At 31.8% G+C, this 17,050-nt stretch overlaps 4 protein-coding genes across 8 annotated transcripts; 2 read left to right on the top strand and 2 right to left on the bottom strand.

Moving 5' to 3' along the window:
- On the top strand, positions 1–5,456 carry Aldh (Aldehyde dehydrogenase). Its single transcript, XM_076393405.1, has 7 exons — positions 1–166; positions 660–905; positions 2,818–3,064; positions 3,641–3,975; positions 4,567–4,869; positions 4,955–5,112; positions 5,206–5,456. Exons 1-7 carry the CDS (start codon positions 71–73, stop codon positions 5,351–5,353), a joined length of 1,533 nt encoding a protein of 510 aa, XP_076249520.1. The 5' UTR covers positions 1–70; the 3' UTR covers positions 5,354–5,456.
- Positions 5,457–5,522: 66 nt separating this feature from the next.
- Wdr24 (WD repeat domain 24) lies at positions 5,523–9,997 on the bottom strand. 2 transcript variants are annotated; one of them, XM_076393404.1, is made up of 12 exons: positions 9,817–9,997; positions 9,609–9,725; positions 9,103–9,325; positions 8,812–9,025; positions 8,480–8,728; positions 8,233–8,393; positions 7,966–8,149; positions 7,733–7,886; positions 7,493–7,616; positions 6,902–7,403; positions 6,669–6,821; positions 5,523–5,909 (listed from the first exon to the last, which is right to left on the bottom strand). In XM_076393404.1, exons 1-12 carry the CDS (start codon positions 9,911–9,913, stop codon positions 5,781–5,783), a joined length of 2,307 nt encoding a protein of 768 aa, XP_076249519.1. In that variant the 5' UTR covers positions 9,914–9,997; the 3' UTR covers positions 5,523–5,780. The 2 variants fall into 2 exon arrangements, with proteins under 2 accessions (XP_076249519.1, XP_076249518.1); XM_076393403.1 differs by having other exon boundaries at positions 6,669–6,830; positions 9,817–9,993.
- Positions 9,998–10,522: 525 nt separating this feature from the next.
- LOC143177050 (apoptosis-inducing factor 3) lies at positions 10,523–15,620 on the top strand. Of its 4 annotated transcripts, none has more exons than XM_076374813.1 (8): positions 10,523–10,600; positions 10,824–11,135; positions 13,448–13,740; positions 13,816–14,152; positions 14,212–14,562; positions 14,633–14,841; positions 14,921–15,137; positions 15,200–15,620. In XM_076374813.1, the coding sequence occupies exons 2-8, from the start codon at positions 11,063–11,065 to the stop codon at positions 15,451–15,453; spliced, it is 1,734 nt and encodes a 577-aa protein (XP_076230928.1). In that variant the 5' UTR covers positions 10,523–10,600; positions 10,824–11,062; the 3' UTR covers positions 15,454–15,620. The 4 variants fall into 4 exon arrangements, with proteins under 4 accessions (XP_076230928.1, XP_076230929.1, XP_076230927.1 ...); XM_076374814.1 differs by having other exon boundaries at positions 10,547–10,637; XM_076374812.1 differs by lacking the exons at positions 10,523–10,600; positions 10,824–11,135 and adding an exon at positions 11,265–12,211.
- A 57-nt stretch (positions 15,621–15,677) lies between these two features.
- LOC143177052 (uncharacterized) lies at positions 15,678–16,609 on the bottom strand. The gene is made up of 2 exons (XM_076374816.1): positions 16,348–16,609; positions 15,678–16,099 (listed from the first exon to the last, which is right to left on the bottom strand). Exons 1-2 carry the CDS (start codon positions 16,404–16,406, stop codon positions 15,835–15,837), a joined length of 324 nt encoding a protein of 107 aa, XP_076230931.1. The 5' UTR covers positions 16,407–16,609; the 3' UTR covers positions 15,678–15,834.
- Positions 16,610–17,050: the final 441 nt, after the last annotated feature.

A 17,050-nucleotide genomic window follows, 5' to 3' on the forward strand; every position in this document is an offset into this window, starting at 1 on the left:
TTCGTTGTAACCGTCGTACGTAGTCGAGGTAAAGAGAAGCTGCAACGGATCAAAGCGGAACGTAATAAACATGCTTCGACTGTTGAGCAAATTGCAATTGCCGCGGTACTTTTCCACTGCGGCAATCCCAGCTCCCGAAAAGAATCCGTCGATTATGTACACAGGAGTAAGTAACATACATATGTATATACAATGTACACGGTTTGTCAGTGTCCTTTTGTTTAGAAACAAAAATCAACACAGTGAGGGTGCGACATAATGACTCATTGCTAATAAGTTTCGACTTTTTTATGGTCAGGGATGTAAACAATTTTGAATGTTAGATTAAATTGGAAGGAGAAATTGGGATATCTGCGATTTGCATTGCATGTATACATTGTATAGCTATTCGTTTATCACGCCGAGTCTCTTATCTACAGCATAGTAAGAAATAAAGGCTATCGATGCAACCTTCTCAATCGTTATCTATTGTTATCGTACATATTTCTCTGACACATGGCGAAAATTATTATCGAATCACTATACAATATAGAGTTTCAATTATCTTTATTGTTGTTATTTTACCTAATTATTATTCAAATATTTGTTAGCATATTTAGTAATCATTACTTCGTACAAATGAATAGCCATGATCAACACAAATGCTACCAATTTTGCAGATTTTCATTGACAATGAATGGCACCGTTCCAAATCAAGGAAAACATTTCCTACTATAAATCCAACGACGGGGGAAATCATAGCGGAAGTACAAGAAGGCGATGCCGCAGATATCAACGTAGCAGTGGAAGCAGCGAACAAAGCTTTCAAATTAGGCTCACCATGGAGAACGATGGATGCTTCCCAACGTGGTGCACTTTTGCACAAGTTAGCTGATTTAATAGAACGCGATCGTACTTATCTTGCGGTAAGGGAATATGTACTGTTCAGAGCTAGAAAGATTGTATTTGGAAAGACTATGGATCTAATTGATTACAATTGATAAGACCGTTTGATTTCACACGCACTTTCAGACATAGCGTATTATTGCTTGACGTGGTCGTATATCGGATGCAATTTTTCTAGCTCTGCACAGTACATTAATTCGAAGAAATATAAGATTTAATTCGCCAACAGACCGCACAAGAAGTTACTATAAAACTATTATATTACTGCACTAACTATAATAGCTGTTTGCATGGATAACTACTTAAGGTAGATAACCATTTGAAAGCTTCAAAAAATTAATTTTTTTTTCTTACATATGTACATATCTTACTAATGTTCCAAAAATACTTTTAAACAAATCTAGTGAAAAATTTATTAAAAATTAGTGATAAATTGAGGACGTTCACAAAAAAAGGGTCCATAGGTTTATGGGCTCCTTTTCAGTAAATCGTCTTTAATGAACTGCGATACATCTAAAAATATTTCCTTAAAATTTAAATATAATATTTCAACAATTAACATTTACGTCTTTTTTCTTATGGAAAAAGGGCCTATAAGACTGTCAAAAATTATTTACTTATTTTCAAAATGGTACTAGTGTACGTAATAAATTCATACTATACATTTTATGACGACCTCAATTATAAAATTCGAAATGGAACTTGCTTAAGTTCCTTTCCTATTTTTTCCTATTTTTCGACGCGTTTTTCGTGAGTCTAGGTTTTTAAATATGGTAGTCCAAATAACTCAGACTACGTTCGACCAATCAATTTCAAATTTTCTATGCAAATTCATCATAAAATTCTGCATCTCGTAATGAATGTTTTTTACGAGATGGTTCGTCGTTTTTTAATTATGAAGAAAATTGATTTTTCTTCCGAAATAACTGAAATTTTTTCAGCATGGTACTATTTCTTTATTTTTTAGAATTTTCAAAATTCCCTTGGCACCAGACAGCTATTAATATGTTTAATATGGCACGTTTTCAGTTTTTCATTTTAAACATAATGTACAGGTGTTTCCAGAGCCACCATCCAGAAAAAGGAGCGCCTGAGACACTTGCATAACTTTTGAAACAATGCCTTTTTAACCTAAGCTTTTTTCGAGGCAGTTTATGTTCTTTCAAATACTAGGAACGAAATAAAAAAAGAAATACATCAAGCTGTTGAGCTGCAATAAAATGCAGAAAATGCCTGCATTCTATGAGGCAAACAAACGATTATTCCCTCTTGAGGTAGTTGTTTTCGTAGAATCGTATTAGAAAGTTAATTGCACATGACTTTATTATTCAAGACCATTTTGTTTTTCAAGGTGTGACAAAACTTTTCGATAAGGCTGTTTGCCTTTTACTCGCCGTTTATACATACGCATATAATTACTCTCTATACGTACAAAGAAAATTAATACGGACGGGTCATGATATGGTAACGTCATTACGACACCATGTTTCTGAAATTTTTCGAAATTTCGCAAAATTATGAACTTTACACTGCTGTAATTAAATAACTAAATGGTTTCTTTTTTTATTACACTTTTATGGATGTTCTGCATCATATATTAGTTTTTCAATAAATTCCTAAGAAAACTGTCGGAAATACAGCTAAAAGTGTCACTTTAATGAAGTTTCGGCATAGGGATCACATGTTAAAAGTTAAAGTTCAAAATTTAAAGGCAAAGTTCGAATTTGGAATGGTGACATTTTTTAAAATTTGTAACTAAACGTAGATGAAACTTATATTAACATGTGATTAAAAATACAAGACATTTCTAAGAAACTAGATTGCGGCAACAACTACCTTAAGAACCATTAGGCGCTGTTGGCGAATGGTTAAATAATTCATCTTTTGGAGAATGTAATTGTATGTTATGGAAGGATTTAACGTATTTTTCAGTCGTTAGAAACATTAGACAATGGTAAACCATACAATGTGGCGTACGGATTTGATGTACCTGCATCTGCAGCAACTCTGAGGTATTATGCAGGGTGGGCCGATAAAAATCACGGTCAAGTTATTCCTATGGATGGACAATACTTTGCTTATACTCGCCACGAGCCGATTGGCGTTTGCGGTCAGATTATTCCGTGGAATTTTCCCCTTCTAATGATGGCTTGGAAGTTGGGACCGGCTTTGGCTACAGGTATTGCAACTATCGTTATTAATTATTAATAACAAAATTGAGTCATATGTAATATCTGTGATTGTAAGACAAAACGTCCTATGTCATATTTTCAAAAAATTCCTGTTAATGTCTTAACATCTAGAATATAGAATCTATATTTTCAGAAAGAAAAAACAGCATTAAAAGAATTATTTCACCTAAAAATAAGGCTTCAAGAAGACTTAGGGTTGAAGTAACAGAAAATTTTATTTCATCAAGTTTTCAGCGTATTATGAAAGAATATTATTGGTAAAAGAACTGCTACTAAATTTTGAACAAAGCCAAAAAATGTCGAGTTTCATAAACAACTTGTCCGGTGTTAGGAAAGTAGCGCGACCGCGTTGTCAATTTTTACGAGTTGAATAGGTTACATAAACATTGTTATTAATGTTTATTGCATTATTTACTACGTCAACGATTTTAATGTTCTGTATAATATAGAACCTAGATTACCATAATGTGGTTTAGGCATACATCCTAGCGTTTTACCGGGTAGAAAACATTACATAAAGTATGGAAAGGATAAAGATATAATTTTTGTACTACCTTTTACAGGAAATGTTATTATTTTAAAGCCTGCGGAACAGACACCGTTAACAGCTCTCTATGTAGCTCAATTAACCAAGGAAGCTGGCTTCCCTAATGGAGTAATTAATGTTGTTCCTGGATACGGTACAGCTGGCGCTGCCTTGGTCAGTCACAAAAATGTTGACAAAATTGCATTTACCGGCTCGACAGAAGTTGGAAAGTTAATAAAAGAGGGTGCTGCGACGAGCAATTTGAAGAGAACTACGTTGGAACTAGGTGGAAAATCTCCAAACATCATATTTAAAGATGCTGATATGGACCATGCTGTGGAAACTGCACATTTTGGTCTCTTTTTTAACATGGTAACTACATACAATTCATTAACTTCTCTTTAACACATTGATCGCCAAGCTAGTTTTGGCTAAAAATTTCCCTGGGATTAAAAAAAAAATTTGGTAATTTGATAAATTAGATCCAAATATGCATTTCACTTAAAGTTTTATGTTATCCGATTACTTACATTCTCAAGGTAACTTCGGTAACGCGAGGATTCCGACTTTTTTTAAGTTTCGCAGATTCGTAGAGAATCTCAATAGAAATATTAGACAATTTCTTCGTTTTTTGTTACTTTTGGTTTTTCAGAGTAAAAACACCTGTATCTGTAATTACTCTCTTCTTTTTCCCACACCACTATGAAATTTTCAGTATTTACTCAAAGGGGATCGTTCTTTTCAATAGTAACATAAGTTTATATCAACTGTCAGTTGTACAAAATTGACTATTATTCTACCGAAATTATAAGTATCAGACGCATATAACTGACACGACATCTGAGAAACTTAAACAAACTTAGGAAACTCATGTATGACTGGTATCGCGATCAACTGTGATGATTATGTTAACATGATCTTAAGTCATTCTTTAAGTCCGTTAAACAATATTATCTGTGCTAGGGTCAATGTTGCTGTGCTGGATCTAGAACGTATGTAGAAGACAGTATTTACGATGAGTTTGTGGAAAGAAGTGCAGAGCGTGCTAAGTCTAGAGTGGTCGGTGATCCGTTTGATTCAAACGTGGAGCAAGGACCACAAATTGATGAGACTCAAACGAATAAGATTATGTCAATGATAAAGAAAGGTCAGGACCAAGGAGCTAAACTAGTCTCTGGCGGTACCCGTGTTGGTGACAAAGGCTATTTTGTCGCACCCACAGTGTTTGCTAACGTCACAGATGACATGACTATTGCTAGAGAAGAGGTAAATGTAAATCGTTTATAAATCTTCTGAATACTAAGAGTTTAATGAAATGACTGGTAATGTTATACACATTCTAATATTACAGATCTTTGGACCAGTTCAGCAAATTTTAAAATTCAATAGCTTAAACGAAGTAATTACACGTGCTAACGCTAGCGATTATGGATTAGCGGCGGCCGTGTTCACAAAGGATATCGATAAGGCAAATTACATAGTTCAAGGACTTCGAGCAGGCACAGTATGGTACGTGATTTGACAAATTGTTCCTTGAACAAATACCTTTTAGAGAATGATAATTTTTTAAATCACTCTTCTTGTATGATTTATATTTTGCAGGGTTAACACGTACAATGTTTTATCACCTCAAGTTCCATTCGGTGGTTATAAAATGTCGGGACAAGGAAGAGAACTTGGCCAATATGGTCTCGAGGCTTATACCGAGGTTAAAAGTGTGATAGTTAAAATTAAGCAAAAGAATAGTTAAAATAGTGTATTTTAATTATATTTTTATGAAATATTGTCAAATTTTGTACGTCTCTGTATTTTTTTAAAAGATACTACTAAATTTGGTATATACGAGAACAGAACGATGATGTTACGTTGTTTAAATTTTTGATAACGAGATTGAAAACGAGATTGAAAGACGAAACACGCACACTGCTAAAAAGTAGTATATTTTTATACCTTTTGCCTTTTATGAAAATATGATATATTAAATTAAAGTAGTGTAAGGACAAAAGTTATTAACGAGTCTTGTTACACGAATTACAAAAATATAATTAATAAATAATTTAATTTCTTAAATTTAATCGTTCGTTGTTCCTACATAACTACGTCTTATTAAATTCGCGAAATAATGTATTACACAATGTTCTATATACATATGTTGAACACTTACAATAATAGACTCTTCAAGTGTACTCGCACATGTGACCACAACCAGTCGGACACTGTCGATTACACCTGAACCACTCGTTCATATGAACAACATGTCCTCCGTGCGTACATCCTTGGCACCATGCGTATACTCCTCGAACAACCTATAAAAACAAAGTTGTTGATATATTCTCAAGAAGATAAACATACACAGGGTGTATCAGAAAATGTGGAACATCTTGCAGGGTAGATTCTATATACATAAAAAAGAAAAAAATCCACATAGATACCTATTTTTTCAGTTACACGATATTTTATGTTACGTAAAACGGTGGCCCAAAACATGTAAAAAATAAGAAAAATGCGAAACACTTTTGGAGGATAGATTCTAAACAGAAGCCAATGAAGAAGTTGAAATGCAACCGTGCCCAAAAACGCATAGTTTTTTAGTTACACGTTATTTTATATTGCGCAAAATGGTAGCTCATTACTTGTTTGCACATTGTGCTATCTCCTTTAAGGTTCTAATAGACCCGTATATATTTGAGCCCTTTAAATGAGTGGCGCACAGTCATGAGTCTTAAAGAAAGCATCACATTGTTCGCAATATAAAATAACATATAATTAAAAACTTAAGCGTTTTTGAGTATTGTTTACACTCGCGAGGAAAATGGCACAACTTAAAAAAGTATGTTTTTCAGGGAAAACGAAAAACTATTTAGTAAACAAAATTAATTGCTAGACAAACTAATATTGTCCGAAAAATGAAATTTTAGGAACCAGTGGTCAAATTCATGTCCGAACTTTTCTATATAGCCCTTGATAATCATCTCTTCGAATCTATCCTCCAAAAAATCCTACATTTCCTGATAACACCTTGTATATGTACAGAGAACAATATGGAAAGCAAAAAGGTATCTCACTTGATGACAAACTGAGCATAGCGCGTGATGAGATGAATGACATCGATCGCATAACCATGCAGCTCTTTGCAGCGGTTTCGTGCAAGCTGAACAGCACGCGTGTATTACTGTTGATTGCTGATTTAACTGCGACACTGATGGGATCCAAACTGACTGAATTATCTGTGGAAATATATTTTTTGTATTCTAAACAAAATCAAAATAAATCATTTTATTGTTCTTGCGCTACCAACCTGAGTGGCTACATTCCAAAGTTTAAATCTAGCAAGCATGTCTAAGTACTCCAGTATCCAATGTTCTTGAACAGCAGTTTCAATATTTAAATTCTTTCGTTTCTCTCCTAATGCAATAAGGATCGAAGCGGAGGTCTGTATATCTCGAAGCGCTGCATGATGTTTCAAAGCTTCCTCAATTAGATTTGTAGGATCCCAAAATTGTGCTTTAGGTATATTTGTAACTATCAAAGGACTTGGTTGATCTTCGATCATCAAGGAAGCACAGTCTTCATTTATGTCCGGAGGATGATTCGGAAATTGCTCGGGTGGCGGAGATCTGTCTTTTATTTCATGTCGTAAAGGAAAAGCCTCTTTGGATAATGTCCAATCGTTGTCATTATTCATTATATTGTGCATATAACTAGGGTTATAATCCATTGTCATTGGTTCAAATTCGCTTTCACCAAATAAAAAATCTCCTTTATATAATTCTTTGTTATCGATAAATGCTTGTTTATAACTGTATAAATTTACGAAAATAATAACATTAATGTTAGAAATATGTTCAACGTTGCAATATTTTACTATAAATAATTATCTTTACGGTACCCAAGTAACATTGATCCGATAGAATGTTGATTTTCTGGCGTTTCATCCGTCTCAGTTTCATCATCACCTCCACTAGTTGCACCTGTTATCTCCCCTTGCAAAGATTTCACATCGTTTTCATGTCCTTAAAGAAAATATTGTAAAACGTGTTAAACAGCTACAGAGCTTGAATAATATTTGAATCAACATATCAAATTATTCTTATATTCAAAAGTTTATAATCAAAGCTGATACTTTTACCAGCATTTGGTGGATCTATGCCAGATCCTATTGCAATCTGTGTTAAATTTAATGTATTCACTATGTCCTCTTTAGAAGCTGTTGGAGGTGTTTTTAAAATAGATCCCATGGGATTTGCATATAAAGTTTTTATGATACTCCATACTGTACTAATCTGATTATAATTTATATTTGTATATTAATAGTGTAATTTAATCTAAATATTAACGATAAAGACTTTATAGAATACTTACATCGTTCCTACCAGCATTTCTAGCAACAGTGGCATTGTGATCACAAATGTCATTTAATCTTCCAGAAAGCAAGTAACCTTCTGCACAAGCTTTAAACCACTTTGGTTCCCGTGGTACATTTATCGCAAATCTATGCATCACGCTAGAAGCCATGCAGAATGTGTCATTCGTCGCTGGTGTTTTTCTACAAATATACATCAGTATTTCAAGCTTTCAAGTAATACAATTTTACAGAGGTAAGCTTATTTTTATAGCTAGTCTATTAACCTCATTATATTAGTCAATTGTTTCACCGTAGTTGTAACGTGGACATTGACTTTACAAGCATATGCAATATCTCCTTTCGGATTTAATGCAATACCTTGTGGATTAGCTTTACTCGCCGGTCTGGTAGCATCTTTGAACACGTGATGATATAAAGTACAATCCTGCATCAATTATGATTTCTTAATGCTTCGAGATAACGTGGACAATTTCCTATTATAAAGAATTACGATCTATTGTATAGTATTACCCTGCTAGTAGACAAAAACGATTGTGGATTGCCTCTCCATGCTACGCCAGTCGGAACATCTTTGTGTTCATTGAAACTTGCAAATGGAATATATGGTCTACGAATATCCCATACATTTATGCTACAATCCACAACAAGAGCACAACTAGATATATGATATTTTCTCTGTGGCCTCCATTTTATACGGCCTACTGATGCTATTGTGTGTATAATATAATCGCAAGTAGGTTTACCTAATAAATCCCATACCTAGTTATAAAATGAAAAAATTATTGAAGAATAAAATTTAATCTACAATACATTTTCAATAATACATAAAAAGAAAAATATACTTTAATAGTTTTGTCTCTGGAGGCAGTTGCAAGCCAAGTTGTTTCAGGATGCCAATCACAAGCAAATATGGGACCACTATGAGCAGTAAAATGTTGAAAATAGCGATCTGGTTTACGTAAATCCCATTGTTGTACATGCCCATTTTCAGAAACAGCAGCAAAAGTATGTGGAGAGTGGGGACAAAACTGCACATCTCGTACTGACTCTGTGTTACTAAAATTGAGAGTATTTTCATTAGATCATGACTTTAAAGTTACTTAACAAAATATTACAAAATTAAAAATGTTTACCTGTAGAAGGTTTTAGTGGCTTCTTTTATTCGTAAATCAAAACATTTCATGGTACCATCTTGGGAACCAGATATTAACCACATAGGCTCTGTCATATGAAAACTTACTTTATTCACAGTCCTTTTATGATCTATGAAAACATGTTCTTGCTTGGATCTTGATGATTTATTTAAATTCCATACTACCACTGCCCCATTTGTAGCAGCTGTTGCTAATATATGATCTAAATATTATAAATTCAGATATAATTAAAAATAGTTCAATAGTTTAAACCATACTATTATTATTAAACTATGGATCTTTATGCATTTTTAGGAAATTCCAATGTGTAAAAAACACAGAATCTACGTAAGATGGAAAAATGTAGAAGTTATCGAAAGTTAAATAAACTTTATTATATTTGAAAGGTGAAATAAGTCTTTAATTGAATTCCCTTTTTCTAGTTTTGGATGTCAAAATAAGAATTTGTATGAACATCCGCAGTATAATTATTATCTCTAGTTTACCATCAATAAGATTCCAAGCAACATCGTTGCAAGAAAAATTTAGATTTAAATTTTTCCCAACACGTAAATTGCAAGCTTCCTCAAATCTGTCTTCCAATAAAGTAAATATCTTGAAAACTGCAACAAAAATAAAGATGTAGTCCTTAAATAATATAATAACTATAGGTATATGTTTATTAAACAATTATAGTATAAATGTATAACTTACCATTACGTCCTGCTATAACAACTTGACTGTTATCTTTGTTTAATGCTAATGCATTTGCTGGACCTTCTTGTGTGATACACACAGTTTTCGAAATCATTCTGATTCACTTTTAAACATACCAAGTTACAGTACATGAATGTTGAATATAGTTATCATAACCATACACGAGAAAATATTTATTCACTTGTAATTAACTTATACTAATGTAAATCTACTATGTTTCTTCATTTTAAACATTTAATAATTCTAAGTAATATACTACATGAGACATTAATGTCATGTATTAGTGTTTATTTACAATGCAAAGGAATATACACAATTATAGGAAACTATGTTAAATACTCATTTAAGTAATGACAAACTGTAACAGAGTGCCATACAATTTGAACTTTTTCTATTTATGTGTTGTTAAGCTAAATTAATAAATTAGCTTACTGTTAGAATAAATAATTCTATTTACTTAAAAGGAAAAAGTAATTTTTGCCTGATCTAACCAGATGTTAAACTGTTCTGAAAAACGCGAGGTGTATTGCACTTTGACATTGCATTTCGCAGGTATTTTTGATACTATCTTGTATTCTATCCGTGTTAACACCGCACCAAACACAACGTCGTTGAGAAAATCGATTTTAACGCCCTCTGAGTGGCACTGTTAATGTTATATATTGAAATTGCCGCAACAAGTTGCGCTCAGTCGAAACCAGTCGAAGCTGCGTCGAAGGATGTGAGGGTTGGTGGCGCGTTTTTCGTACTGATAACAATTTTTCAATTTTGTAATACAATGGTATAAATAACGTTTCGAACAACTTAAGCTGTTTGTTGTAATTAGTTCCCTTTTTGTACCTAATGAATCACTTTCTTCTTTTGCTACGTCTGAATTCTATCATTCCATAAATCGATGTCGTAACGTCAAAATTGAATCATATTTCATGCTAATTGAACTTTAACAATTATCGCCGGACGCACTTGTACAGTTGACAATAGACTTAAGTAATTTTTTTTTGCAGTAAAAATACTTTGACAGTAAGACTACAATGTTTTATAAAAAAGTGAAAGCTTATCTAAAATACGACGGTACGTTGAAGTAACTCAAGGTTGAACGTGACAGTTGGAACGATCTTAAATGTAATGCTGGAGCAAGTATTTGTAGACGATATCAAAAACTGAGATAATCAAAAATCCTATTCAGATATCGTGATATTCGTGATTTGTCGTTCGTGAGTGGTATTGCTATAATAACATAAAAATGGGTGGCACTAATTGTAAAGGAATTTTTCCAGGAAGTTCTAAAGTTACACCAGGCAACTCACGAAAAAAAGGTGCGAATTTACATTTTATTAAAGAATGAGCATTCTATGAATTGAATCTTTAAATAAAAATAGCATTCGTGTTTATTTTTTCAATATTATAATAAGTAACAGACTTGTAATTCTGTACATATGTTTGAAGCCATTCATAGATTCAATTCGAACATGCTAGCGTTAAATCGATTGTGAATTATGTTATAATCATTTGCAATTATATTACTACAAATCATACACATAATTGTATCGATTTTCCATTGTCGAGTGCAATGGGTGTTTCCACTGATCGATTCATTTCTCGAACGACTCTACAAGGAAAGTTCTTTCCTGCTTTGGGAATTTCCCGATCGTTTGTGATTGATCATACATTCTGTTTATCCCGATAATTAAAAATTGTGTATTACGACAGCTTGGAATCGATATATATGAATAATGTTCGTAATTCGTATTTTCCTATTTCGTACATATCTTGAAATATTACAATAAAGAACATACTTTTAATTTATTATGATGTTTAAAGCAATTCGTCAATGGAATTTTAACTTAACAGCATTTAATGTAAATACAGTAAATACTACATGATTGCAAAGATCTTATAATTATATCGATGTTTCTTTGTCAAATTTAATGACTGTTTCGGCTATTTAAAAACATTACATAATAGAGGAAAAGTTTTTTGCTCTTCTGGAAATAACTGACTAAATATTCTATCGTGAAAACTAAAAGATAGAAAAAGGATATGCTCGAATATGCAGTAACTGTAGTGAGACCTAAATGGATTGCATTGTCAACTGGACTGCACGTGAAGATACATACATGTATACATATGTGTATAACCTTCGACAGTTGCATTGATCTATTTCCTATAAGGACAAATTTCTCTTAATGGTTGACATAAATAAGAAGTCAATGAAACATTGAACGAGAACGTGACTAATTGTACCTGTTGACACATTGTCTTAACGATGTCAAGAGTATGTGTTTATTCATTATGAATCGTTTTATGCGATTAATGTATAACAGAATTTCTCCTATTCGTTTAAAGCTACAAGAGCAGAGGACGTCGGAGAAGTCCGAACGGAAGCTTTGTAGTGAGTGTAATAAAGAAAAAGAAGATTATAGGTTGTCTCGTAATAGTTTACAATGTTGTTGCAGTTGTGAGTTAATGGCTGTCCATTCATACATTAGCGATCATGTAGAATATTAAATTAAACTATAATAATAAAATTATGCCTATGCAGAGTAATCCAAAATCATAGTACAACTGAAAAAGAGATATTTTTTTATCTGAACGTAAATTAAAAATAAAAAACGAAATATTAGTATATCATAGCATTCTGTAACTTTTTACACATTTATAATACCCATAAATACATAAAAATCCATAATCTACTCGTAGTAATACAATAGTTTGTTTACTATCATTTCTATCAAATGTCTGTGATGTTGTCACAATGATGTAGTATTCTATTTTCTTTAAAACAGAGTCCTATATAAAGAAATTTCATTCTATATTTGTTTCTTACTTTTACATTAAGAATCATCTCTTTACTGATTGTATTATGATTTTGAGCCACCTTATATAGGGTGTTTGCAAACATGTGGGATATTTTTAGAAGATAGATTCTACATACCTATAGACAATGAAAAAAGTTCCTGTGAACATATGTCCAGAAATTCTTAGTTTTTTAGTTATATGCTATTTTGTGTTGTATAAAATGTTGACTCAAATCCTGTAAGAAACAAGAAAAATGTGACATACTTCTGAAGGATAGATACAAAGATAATAACAAAAGGTTCAAATGCACATATGTTGGAAAACGCATAGTTCTTTAGTTACATGCTATTTTATATTGTGCAAAATGTTGGCCAATTTCTTGCTACGCTGTGTGCTATCCTCTTTAAGGAACTATTAAGCACACAAATATACCATACATTAAACAAATGGCACACAGTAATATGTTTTAAAGAAAGTATCATACTGTATGCAATATAAAGTAGCATATAACCAAAAGAACGTTTCCAGACATAATATGCATATGAACTTTTTCCATATCTTTGTATCTAAAATATATCCTCTAAAAATGTCCCACATGTTTGGAAATATCCTGTACAGTATAACATACTTACAAAATTAATAATACAGTTTAGAACGAGTACTTAATTTTACTTTTTAATCTATATTTTTATTTCACTTTTACATTAAGAATCATTTTCTAGCTGGTTGTGCTGATTTCAATCTACCTAATCTAGCCTATTTAAGAAATTAGTAGTATAATCACTGAAAATGAATATGTAATTTTACTTCTAACTTGTTTCTCCTATAGGTAAACCAGAAAAATATGATTACGTCGAAGGTGTGGTGTGCAAAGAGGCGGATATCAAAGAAAATGAAATGAAATTGTTGTCACTTGGAGAAGATGGAGGAAAAGTTTTGTTAGTTAAACAACATGGAGAATTACATGCTATTGGTACAAAATGTACTCATTATGGAGCTCTACTTCATACAGGAGCATTAGGAGATGGAAGGATAAGATGCCCATGGCATGGCGCTTGTTTTAACATCAAGACAGGAGATATAGAAGATTATCCAGGCTTAGACTCTCTACCTTGTTACAAAGTTCTGTAATAAGTAACTAAACTAAATGAATATTAGTTACTGTTATAGTATTATAATACTTATTTAATTAAACAGGTGAAAATAGATGACAGTGGACTTGTACACGTAAAAGCAAGACGAAAAGATCTAGATCTTAATAGACGCACTAAGGATATGTGCAAACAGGACCCTGCAGATGAAACTACAGTTGTGATAATTGGAGGTGGACCAGCAGGTGCAACTTGTGCAGAAACTTTACGACAAGAAAATTTCACAGGAAAAATCGTTTTGATTTGCAAAGAGAACGTAGTACCATATGATAGAGTAAAAGTATCCAAAGTCCTGGATTTCGACGTTGATAAAGCAGCCTTAAGGCCTCTGTCATTTTACATTGACCATAAAATTGATGTGAAACTTGGCATAGAAGCTACAGGTAACAGAATTAAAATAATTTTAACTAAAATTAAATCTTATTTTACAATTTAATTTCAGGTCTCAATACAGATAATGATATAGTAGAATTAAGTAATAGAGAAAAATTGAATTATAATTATTTATTCATTTGTACGGGAAGTAAACCTAGAATGCCTGATATACCCGGTGCTGACTTACTTAATATTTTTGTACTAAGAAATTACACTGATTCTCAAGCTGTACTTTCTAAACTGTCAGCTGAGAAACATGTTGTAACACTTGGATTAGGTTTTATTGGTATGGAAGCTGCTGCTTATTGTGTTGGTAAATGCGCATCTGTCACTGTTGTGGGAAAAGGTAGCGTACCTCTGCAATCAGTTTTTGGAGCAGAAATTGGCAACAGAACCAGGCAAGAGTTTGAAGAGAAAGGTACTGTATTGTATAATCATTTGACTTCTATTAAATTAGATAAACTGAGCCACCAAATATTTTGTTGAAGGTATTAAGTTTATATTTGAACAAAATATTGCACGATTTACTGCAAAGGAAAATGATAAGGAGAATGCAGTGGGTACAGTTATATTAACTGATGGTACAGTACTTCCTGCAGACATAGTCATCGTTGGAATTGGATCTACATTTTACACTGATTGGATAAAAGATTCTTCCATTCAAATGTTACCAGATGGTAGCATAAATGTAGATAAGGTGATTAATGGTTACATGAAATGACGAATATTCAGAACAATTAATTTAGAATATGTAACTACTTTTTGTTTAATTTTAGCATTTAAGAACAAATGTAGAAAATGTATATGCTGGTGGAGATATAGCATATGCACCTTTATTTGGTTCCGACGATATCTTTGCAGCAATAGGCCATTATCCTTTAGCGCATTATCATGGAAAAATAGCAGCCCTGAATATATCTGGCAAAAGTACAGCATTAAATGCTGTTCCATTTTTCTGGACAACATTATTTGGAAGAAGTTATCGATATGCAGGTATGTTTATTGTTTTTCTAAAGTTTTAATCCAAACAATATAATACTTTCTCTTATATTTAGGATATGGAAAATCAGATAAAATAAAAATTTATGGTTCTCTGGAAAATTTTGAATTTTTTGCATACTACATTAAAAATGGCAAAATTATTGCAATGAGCAGTGTGGGAGCAGATCCTATTGTATCTGATTATGCAAATTTATTACACGAAGGAAAATCACTGACAGAAGAAGAGATTAATACAAATCCCTTTGGTTGGATAAGAAATAAACCAAAAAACTTTGTAGAACGATTTCAAAATAATACAACTTTATAAGCAAAGCTTATTTGATAACAATCATTATATAAAGAGAAAACTTGAAGTTTTACTTTATATTTTAATACTGCAATTTGAAACACATTTCTGCAACTATGGAACTTAAGTTATTCTTTAAAAATAGTTATCAGTTTTACAATTTAAAAACTGAAATATATATTTTTGTTAAGTTGTGCATTTTACATGTGTAAATGAATAAAATAAAATTTATATTATACCATAAATTTATAATATTATACAATATTTTTATATACTGAATATGAATAATAAAAAATGATTGAATGAAATTTTGAAAAGAAATGCCTAAAACTAATATATATTTAAAAATTTCAATGTAATGACTAATACTTTTATTCTCAATAAAACAACAAATTATTAATATTAATCCCAAGATTCAGATACTCTCAAGTGACCCAATCGATCCATAATAGTAACACGTCTGTTAAATTTTTCATTCTTTTCTTCTTGCCATTTATGTTGTAACTCTGGATACTTGTTTGCTTTAAATTCAGCCATGTGACATTTAGACTGTTCTACTGTAAGATAAGGATGCCTTAATAACAACATATTTTGTTCTTCTCTTTCAATATCCCTTTTAAATTGCATTATATCTTTCATGGTTGGCTTTTTTTCAATACGATACTTCCTGCATGTAATACAATGTATTTAAGTTACAATGATATGTAATAATAATGTGAAGTTAGCATATAATTGTTATGAACAGTTATGAACAGTTATTTTCAAAATTGAAGGTATTAATATTTTACAGGTTTATTTAATCTTTCTTTTTATAACAGTTTTTGTATTTTAAAATCATAATAGTAACAATTCAAAGGTTAACTTTTATTGCATGTACACAAACATTACAAAAAATTTATAATTATTCGTACATACCCTCGATATCGATATGGAATATTATGAACCTTATATAGGAGTATCGTTGTAATCCGCATTTTAATTACGACTTTAAGTTTTTATATTGTATTATTTCCACAAAATAACTAAGCGACCACTTCAGCGTGTTTCAGTGTCTTGGCCATAAACATTGTAATAGTTTATAGATTAGGTATTTCCTCTAATTTCTAAACGTTGTATAGCACCACTTGCGATATGTATCATGAAATAATATGAGAGTGGGAAATTTTTGCCATCCATTTAAGTTTATTAGTGGCTTAACAATATCAGATTATTGTATATATGTATGCATACACTATTGAACAAAACGCATACTTAATTAATTTGTATTTAGAGATTGGATCACGATAACACATAAGATCTCATTTAAGCCAGTGTAGAAGGTGTTTCCAAAATAGCAGAACAATCGAAAAGGAAACAACTAATTTTGTATGTGACTCGGTTTTTCGCTCTTCAGTTAAGATTTAATATAATTTTAAAGAATCAGAAGTGATGTAATGTAAATCATCATTAAATTTCATCATTAAAAACAGTTATTTATTTTATTAGTCTGTGACATTCTCAGGTGTCAATGCCTTAGGTTTTGATTCCCGGAGTTCCATAAAAGAAGTACATAGTTTATTCTAAAAATAATCAAAATCTTTATGAATTTAACGATTTCAGAAAAACCTCGTATATACTA

The sequence above is a fragment of the Calliopsis andreniformis genome, chromosome 3 (assembly GCF_051401765.1).
Source record: "Calliopsis andreniformis isolate RMS-2024a chromosome 3, iyCalAndr_principal, whole genome shotgun sequence".
Classification (NCBI taxonomy): Eukaryota; Metazoa; Arthropoda; class Insecta; order Hymenoptera; family Andrenidae; genus Calliopsis; species Calliopsis andreniformis.

Excerpts from the sequence above, each read along its gene's own strand:
- LOC143177052 (XM_076374816.1), bottom strand. The coding sequence starts at position 16,406 with ATGCGGATTACAACGATACTCCTATATAAGGTTCATAATATTCCATAT. Across the intron at positions 16,100-16,347 it reads ATTCCATATCGATATCGAGG|GAAGTATCGTATTGAAAAAA; the intron begins GTATGTACGAAT and ends TATTACATGCAG.
- Wdr24 (XM_076393403.1), bottom strand. The coding sequence starts at position 9,913 with ATGATTTCGAAAACTGTGTGTATCACACAAGAAGGTCCAGCAAATGCA. Across the intron at positions 9,726-9,816 it reads TGTTATAGCAGGACGTAATG|TTTTCAAGATATTTACTTTA; the intron begins GTAAGTTATACA and ends TTTTTGTTGCAG. Across the intron at positions 9,026-9,102 it reads GCCACTAAAACCTTCTACAG|TAACACAGAGTCAGTACGAG; the intron begins GTAAACATTTTT and ends TCTCAATTTTAG.
- LOC143177050 (XM_076374812.1), top strand. The coding sequence starts at position 12,097 with ATGTGTTTATTCATTATGAATCGTTTTATGCGATTAATGTATAACAGA. Across the intron at positions 14,153-14,211 it reads ACTTGGCATAGAAGCTACAG|GTCTCAATACAGATAATGAT; the intron begins GTAACAGAATTA and ends ATTTAATTTCAG. Across the intron at positions 14,563-14,632 it reads GCAAGAGTTTGAAGAGAAAG|GTATTAAGTTTATATTTGAA; the intron begins GTACTGTATTGT and ends ATTTTGTTGAAG.
- Aldh (XM_076393405.1), top strand. The coding sequence starts at position 71 with ATGCTTCGACTGTTGAGCAAATTGCAATTGCCGCGGTACTTTTCCACT. Across the intron at positions 167-659 it reads CGTCGATTATGTACACAGGA|ATTTTCATTGACAATGAATG; the intron begins GTAAGTAACATA and ends CCAATTTTGCAG. Across the intron at positions 4,870-4,954 it reads TGACTATTGCTAGAGAAGAG|ATCTTTGGACCAGTTCAGCA; the intron begins GTAAATGTAAAT and ends CTAATATTACAG.